Below are 7,592 nucleotides of genomic sequence, written 5' to 3'. Positions count from 1 at the left end.
GAGAGGAGAACGACGCGTGCAGCAGTGTTTGTCGCTGCGTCGTCTTGTTTGCCCGCATATCACGGGGCCGCCGGCGCATGCGCCCTTGGAGAACGCGGGCAGGCTGTGTTCCGGAGCCGGTTGTGCAACTTAAGACGCGGTAATCTTTGCCGTTGATTCTGCTGCACGTGTCGACGGCCGGCGAGCGGCGAGTATGACGTCATCATGGACGCCTCGGGGTCAGTCTCACAAAAAAGAACGACCGGTGCTGTTTACGACTTCCCGTTATTAGAGTGTTCTGAACCTTGACCTCCTTTTTTTTTAATAATGCATCATGCTGCTCTCCCACTTAAGTGTAACTCTCGAGGTACTTGGTGAAAGTTTCTGCACGTCGCCCACCGCCTCCTGGTATGAGACAGCTTTCGCCAATACCTCGGTGCTTTTGCCTCTGGCAGCGTCCATACGCTACAAAGAATCGTTTTCTGTGCGTACAAGTTTTGCTCCTTCTGTTGACCGACATGCGACCAGCAACAGCGGTGACCAAAGGTAATGCAAATTTCATACGCCAGCAGGATGCTAGCAGATATCCTGTTCAGAGTTTGCACTTCTGCAAAAGTTTGGTTTGTAAGCTTTAATTTAGATATATTTTTCAAGCCTGAGTGTTGAAATTGAAGATAACCAAAAATATTGCAATCGTAGACTCATGCTACCTTCGATGCGACTTTTTATCATTATCTTTGCCTAGAGTGTCTACGCCTGCAGAAATATGCAGCAACGTTCTGTGATGCATATTTAATTAAATGCATACGCGGCAGAATACCCATTTAAGTAAAGCACAACCTATCTTGTGATGAAGCCGGAAAAACCTGACTTACCTCGCCGCTCACAACAAAAAGCTGATCTAGACAAGGTAAAAAAAGTGGTAGGGTTTAGACGTAGTTAAACCGAGTAGACGTGCGAAAGCATGTGTTTTGCCTGGTTGGCTCATAATTTTGCTTTGCTCGGTCGTCTGGACGCCTGACGTCGATATTAGACTAACGTTAAGCTCTGGTCGAAATTAAGCTCATCTCATCTGTTCGCGCCGAAAAATCGAAGACGGCGATGCGCAGTGCACAGCGCCGCAAGAATGTGTTTCAGTTTAACACGAGGCGTGATTGGCTGCGTCGATAGCATAGTGCTCTCGTGCAGCGGCCAGCGAAGCTCATCTGTTGGCACCGCCACGGACTCGAAAGCCAATCATGGCAATACTTGTTTTATTTCCGCACCCTCAAGGTCAGGGATGCCACCAGATTCTTGGTTGGGTTTCATGCCGTGAAGTAGTGCTTTCGTACTAAATCAAGTTGCAAGGCTGCTAAGAGTAGGCAAGCACAGTGAGCACTCTAGCCTTAAATGGCACTTGGGCTGCAGAATAGCATGCATTTTTAGAAGACATTGCCCATTTTGGCATAGGCGGGGTCAGGCAAATATGTTGCGCCCCTTATAGGGCGCAATTCATTTTGCATATCTCTAGCGTTCGATATGAGTGCGAGCTGCACTTTCAGTGCGAGAACACTATTCAGATGGGTAAACCCCGAACAAGATCTTGCGATGTTTGTAGGTTTGTGCCCAGTGAAATAAATAAATAAAAATAAATCAAATAAATAACCGCGACTGGGATTCCACCCCGCGACTGGGATTCCACCCCGCGCAGTGGTCAACTTCGCTGGCCACTGCGCGAGAGCACTAGGCTATCACCGCCGCTGGACATGCCTTGTATTAAACTGCAACACACTGTCCCGCTGTGCATTGCACGCCGTCTTCTTCATCAACTAATACTACTATCAGACTAATATTCGCGCTTCGAACTATGTGGCGATAGTGACAGAGATATGTACGCTGCATGCGTTAGCGTGGACGACGCTATGGCAGAAACACGGGACTAGCGCCGTATGCGTTGGCACTGGCAAATTTGCTGCAGAAACGCAGCACTGGAGCATAGGCCACCAGCGTAATTTGGGTAAATTAGCATTGACGATGAAAAAGTTGAAGACGCGCATAAGTAGCACCTGGCTCAGTGGACACCAGAATTGTGCTTTCAGGTACACCCCCCGTGTAAAGCATTCAGCCCAAGGAGTTTGCTTCTGAGGCCTGCAGCCTGCCTCATTACGCATCCTCAGTGACTAATCTCTCAAGAGAGGAATGGCTTCATATCCTTCTATTTCCCAAGCTTTGGACTGCTGGATGTGCTAGAGAGCCCCGCTGAAAAGCTAAGAAGCAAACCCTTTGGACTGTATACTTTTGACGGGGGCTGTACTTGGCGATGATGCCCACCTGCAAAAAAACAGCTTTCGCTAAATATTTCGTGCTTAACAATGCTAAATCACCAGAATTTTTATTATCCATTGTTTACAAGTAGTGCAATAAGTGTAAAAGTAAGGAGTAAGATTATGGTCATGCGATTAGAAAGCACAAGGACAGCTTAGCGGAAAGACCGATGCTTGTTGGGAGAGTTGACTTTCATGACTGCTAGACAGCGCGAGACAAATACGGAACAAGAAAAGGCACACACCGCTGTGCTGTTTATCTCTTGCTTATGCCAGGTATTCCAGGCAGCGTAAGCAAAAAATAAACATTCCGAAGTCAGCGCTTGTGTCTTGGCGTAGTCCCTCTTGCCTCGTCTTAAACTCGCGCTGTTCACCGGTTAGCGAAAGAGAGTCATGTCAGACGTGCTTCTGGTCTGCGCAAGGTAGACTCGAAGGCCCGTTTTCCCAAGTATGCCGAAGCTTTGTACAAAAGCTGCTTCTGTCGTTCGCCGACAAGTTCGCAAACAAGGTCGTTCGGTAGCTGGCCATCGCGTCTCTAATTTATTGCAGCCAAAAGAACGATAGTGAAGGCCGCTGCCAATGTTGAGCTCACTGTATATGTGGAAAGCTTAGCAAAATCGGTACCTTTCAATACGAAGTCAGTACGAAATCAACAGTGCAGTGCCTTCTTTTCGATAAGCGCGTAGTACTCATAAGACGTTGAACTGGCGACAATTGCTTTCATGTCGTGCCAGAAGGACTCGAACAAAGTAAAATATAAGAACAATAAAAGATCATTTACTTTCACCCACGTCTTGTCTTCAAGCACAAATTCCGTAATTGGGACTTTTCCGAAATGAAAATGGAACGGTATCCATTTCGGTATCGTGATAGAACGGTGTCGAGATGGAAGAAACGTATTTACGCAAAATTCTGCATCTTGTCGTTTCTGCCAACACCCTTCATTCCTCCGGCAGGACGCGACGCCATCCAGGGCATCAGCATTCCTCGCAACAAATTCGAAGTCCCGGTGGTGTGCTACTACTACGGATGGGCCAGCCAGCGCCCGAATCCAGCAAACTATCGGGTGGAAGACGTGCCTCTCGACATGTGCACCTACGTCGTGCTCGCCTTCGTTGGCATCGACGAGCAGACCTTCGAGCTGAAGAGTGTCATCCCGGAGTACGTCGAGGACGAACGTAAGAGTTGTCACTCTTGTTCACTAGAGAGAGTACGACCGCAGGATCGTGTCGAGTATACATTACGTACAGTACTCACGGATTGAAATAGGACATTCGAAGCGCAAGCCTTGCAGTGCCACGCAGGCATGTGGTAAACCACAGGCCGGCTCGTTGGCGACTGGAAGGAACAATTCTGCTTTGTAGATGTTCTCCCCCTCGCGCCATACCACAATGCACCACCTTGGTTCCATGAGCATCTACGGGCGGCGCTCCATGAAGCGACGGCCACGAGCTCCGAATGTCCTATTTCAATCCGTGAGTACTGTACAGTGGTAGCCGAAAGGGTGCAGTATTGAGAGTATGAATGATTGCACGTTGTTTACAGTAACAACTGTTGCGCGATGTAAAGACGCAGGATGGAATTTGCTTCATTGTTCGCCTATGTACCTCAAAAGTAATTTCTTTGCTGCTACAATGGTTCCAGGTCTCATCGGTCAGGTTTTCTCTTTTACCTGAAGAAAGTAAGGTGTGGGCGCGGCCTAGCTGGTGATCCATAGTAGGCGTAAAGCGCGGCAAACACAGGGGCATCCTTGTTCCCTGTCCCTGTGCTTGTCCGTCGTTTTTCATGCGTCCCTGCATTTGCCCTGCTTTACGTTTAATAAAAAGTGGTTGTAGATAGTCAATGGTTATTCCTGCTTTACTAAAGCAATAAATAGTGGTTGATTTTAAGCCAGGAGTGAAAAAGTAATGTGATTTTCAAATATCTGGTGGCCTTGGTCAAGGCCCGCCATTTCAGCGAAAGCATTAATTCACCAACTAAAAAATATGGGCATAAAGCTAAAAGTCGGCTATTGAAAACAAACAGTCCAACTGAAAACGGACAAGAAAAACTCGTCAAGTTTCAAGAGGGGAACATATCACCGCAAAATATTACAATATGTCCATGTGAATGCTTTACAAGCATTGGAGTTCTAGAATACTTCGAAGCGGAAGTGTACCCCGCTGAATGAGTAATTGTATTTTTGGCAGGAACACAGTTTCACAATTTTATCGTCTGTTGGGTGCAAGGAACTTGAGGCGACGGCTTCCATACCTGTTTCGTTAGCTAACAAGCGCATGAAAACAGTATGTGAAAGCCCTAAACTCCCACTCACTTGCGGCTCCATGGCGAACAGGCCATCAGACAGAGTAGAGGTAGCTAGCGCAACAGATCACTCTGGTATAGAACCAACGGCAAAAGTGCTCGCTTTATACGTCAGGTAGAGTAGCTTCGTTGTACCCCAAGAAGAAAACTTTATTTGATAGTAAAGACGTTATGAGCGATCCTGTGGCCAAGGTTTTTGTACAATAGTGCTCAGTCTTCAAGACTGGTTCAACCTTAGCCGGTTGGCACACAGCTTGCGCGGCGTCAAGTAGGGAATAGACGGAAACACACGTGAGAGGACGAGGGACAACGCTGGCCCTATCAAGTTTTACTCACGAGAACGACAACATATATAGAGGAGAAATGACCGTTTTTCTCTTCGAAAGAAGTCATCAGAAACAACTGCTGCGTATATGTGCTGCGCAAGAATCCTTCCTCTCTGGTTGTCAAATGCAATGAAGGCGTGATGACACTAGCTTGTCCACTATAGTCGATCACGAGTGGTTCCTCAATTTCTCACAGTTGTTTGCTTCTGCCTTTTCGATCACAGCGACCTGCCAGACATTTTCTTCACACTTTTGGTTCCGATGATGCAGGGCAAGGTTACTAGTTGGGGCCAGATTAAACTGATGGGGGCCTTACTAAGTGTTGTCGTACATTCATGGCATCACACACATCTTGAAAAAGGTAGCCTCAAAAGTCGGGGCCAAAATCCTGTTCTAGGCTCCTAACAAGAATTACTTGATGTGCCACCAACACTTGTTCGAGAGAACACCAGAAGCGATTCTGTGCGTGCCAAGAGGGCGTAATCGATGATATTCCGTTCTGATCTGGCCAATACTACAGTGGTACTACATCGATGCTACATTAATGCATCGGTCAGGACCCCTTTGAGTGATGTCACAGGTTCCCAGGCTCTATCATTATTATATTACATCGACACATCGGCTAAGCTGGCCGATGTATAATGACAGTGCCTGAAACACGTGGCATCACTCAAAGAGGTCCCAACTAGTAACCTAGCCCTACATAATCGGAACCTCAAGTGTAAAGTTAAAGTCAGGAGGTCAATGTGATCGAAAAAGGCAGAATCAAACTAGTGCGAGTGATTAAGGAAGCAACGCAGATCGATGGCTGTGGACAACCATGTGTAAATACGCCTTGATTGAATTTGACAACCAAAGAGAAAGAATTATTGCGCAGGCCATACACCCAGGAGTTATGCTTTATCCCTTTTTTTAGAAACAATAGTTGTCACATCTGACTTATATATGCTGTCGTTTTCACGAAAAAAAAAGCTGTTTATAATGTCAGCGTTGTCTCTCGTCCCCTTAAATGTGCGTCCGTCTATTCCCGAGTTGACGTCGCGCAAGCTTTTCAGTCCTGGTGCGGTTGTGATACTTGCTGTGTACGTTTCACTCAAGCTAGCTCTCCTGCTAAAGTTAGTGCGACAGCCGCACGGTTCGCAAGGCAGCGAGAGCTATCCTGTTTGCTAATTCTCCGATTAACTTTTTTTTATTTTGTACTATTACATTGAACTTGGTGAGGTTTGCTGTGTACGTTGTGTACGTTGGGCGGGGCCTCAGTCGAGTATGCTAGGTTTTCGTAGCTGCTTGTCGCAGAACTGAGCCTTCCTCCTCAGCAATCATTTTGTGTCGTCAGATCAATGTGCAGTTGAGATGTTGCGTTGTTTGGGTGACTGCACTCCTTTTCAAGGTGCTTATTTTTTGTTAGGAACATTCTAATAAATCTGTCTCTTCATAATCTTCCTCCGTGGTCTAATACGCAAGAGAGCCAGCCTGTAGTCGTCCCCCTGTCGTTCTGGCAGTGTCGGCCATGCACGTACAGTGTCGGTACGGAGCAGCATTCAAGTCTTGGTACACGCTAGGGTTAAACAGCCTTAGGCAACTGCGTCCGCACGATGTCGACGTTTCCTATGCAAGAAGAGTCAGGTGTAAAATTTCGCATTGGGCAGACACTCCAACCGCCGGGGGATATTTTATGGCCGAGGCACGAGTACCATTGCAACTCGTGGTGCAAGAGTAATATTTCTGCCATAATTACCTCCGCGAGGACGTACTATCGGGAACCATTAATATTCCGGCGCTTCAGAATCAAGTAGAGATGGAAAAAAGAATTTCCTTCGTAATACGCACAGTAATAATTCATAGTTTATTAACATTTCTTGTGAATTCGAGCCATGCTTGCGAAACAGCAGTTATTTACCAAGTCAGGAGAGAGTGGAAAGTGCGCTTTACCAAGTCAGGAGAGAGTGGAAAGTGTGCGCATATGTGTTCGTGAATTGATGACCCTGCCTGTTCTGTGTGCACAGGAAGTTCGACATTTGTGTAAATAAAATAAACAGCGTTTGTCCGGTATTTAGAGGAATCCCCCAAATTGGAGATGTGTAAATAAGGGAGCAATTGTTCATTCATATCAACCCAAGCGCAGCTTAACACCACAAAGGAAAGTTGTTGTTGTTGTTGTTGTTGTTGTTGTTGTTGTTGTTGTTGTTGTTGTTGTTGTTGTTGTTGTTGTTGTTGTTGTTGTTGTTGTTGTTGTTGTTGTTGTTGTTGTTGTTGTTGTTGTTGTTGTTGTTGTTGTTGTTGTTGTTGTTGTTGTTGTTGTTGTTGTTGTTGTTGTTGTTGTTGTTGTTGTTGTTGTTGTTGTTGTTGTTGTTGTTGTTGTTGTTGTTGTTGTTGCCTTCGGAAAGTTATACACGTTTCGCAGAAACTTCGTACATGAAGAAGAAAGTGGTAGGGCTTTTACGCAGCTAAACCGAGTATAGACGTGCGAAAGCATGTGTTTAGCCTGGTTAGCTCATGGTTTTGCTTTGCTGGGTCGTCGGCACGTATGGCGACGATATTAGACTCAGGTTAAGCTCTAATCGAGGTTAAGCTGATCTCATCTGTTCGCGCCGCAGGTGAAATACGACGATGTACAGTGCACAGCGCGAGAGTGTGTTGCAGTTAAACACGAGGCGTATCTGCTGCGGCGATAGCATGG

General features: G+C 46.4%; 1 protein-coding gene across 1 annotated transcript in view; it reads left to right on the top strand.

Annotated features, from left to right (window-relative positions):
* The first annotated feature begins 350 nt into the window (after positions 1-350).
* LOC144124282 (putative chitinase 10) overlaps positions 351-7,592 on the top strand; it is a 28,883-nt gene continuing 21,641 nt past the window's right edge. Inside the window, exons 1-2 of the mRNA XM_077656920.1 lie at positions 351-525; positions 3,239-3,460. Of these exons, the coding sequence (XP_077513046.1) occupies positions 390-525; positions 3,239-3,460 (358 nt within the window). The 5' untranslated portion in view covers positions 351-389. The remainder of the gene's footprint in view (positions 526-3,238; positions 3,461-7,592) is intronic.

This window comes from Amblyomma americanum, chromosome 3 (genome assembly GCF_052857255.1).
Source record: "Amblyomma americanum isolate KBUSLIRL-KWMA chromosome 3, ASM5285725v1, whole genome shotgun sequence".
Taxonomy (NCBI): Eukaryota; Metazoa; Arthropoda; class Arachnida; order Ixodida; family Ixodidae; genus Amblyomma; species Amblyomma americanum.
The sequence above is the reverse complement of the archived record's forward strand: the minus strand, read 5'-3'. Positions and strand labels throughout refer to the sequence as shown.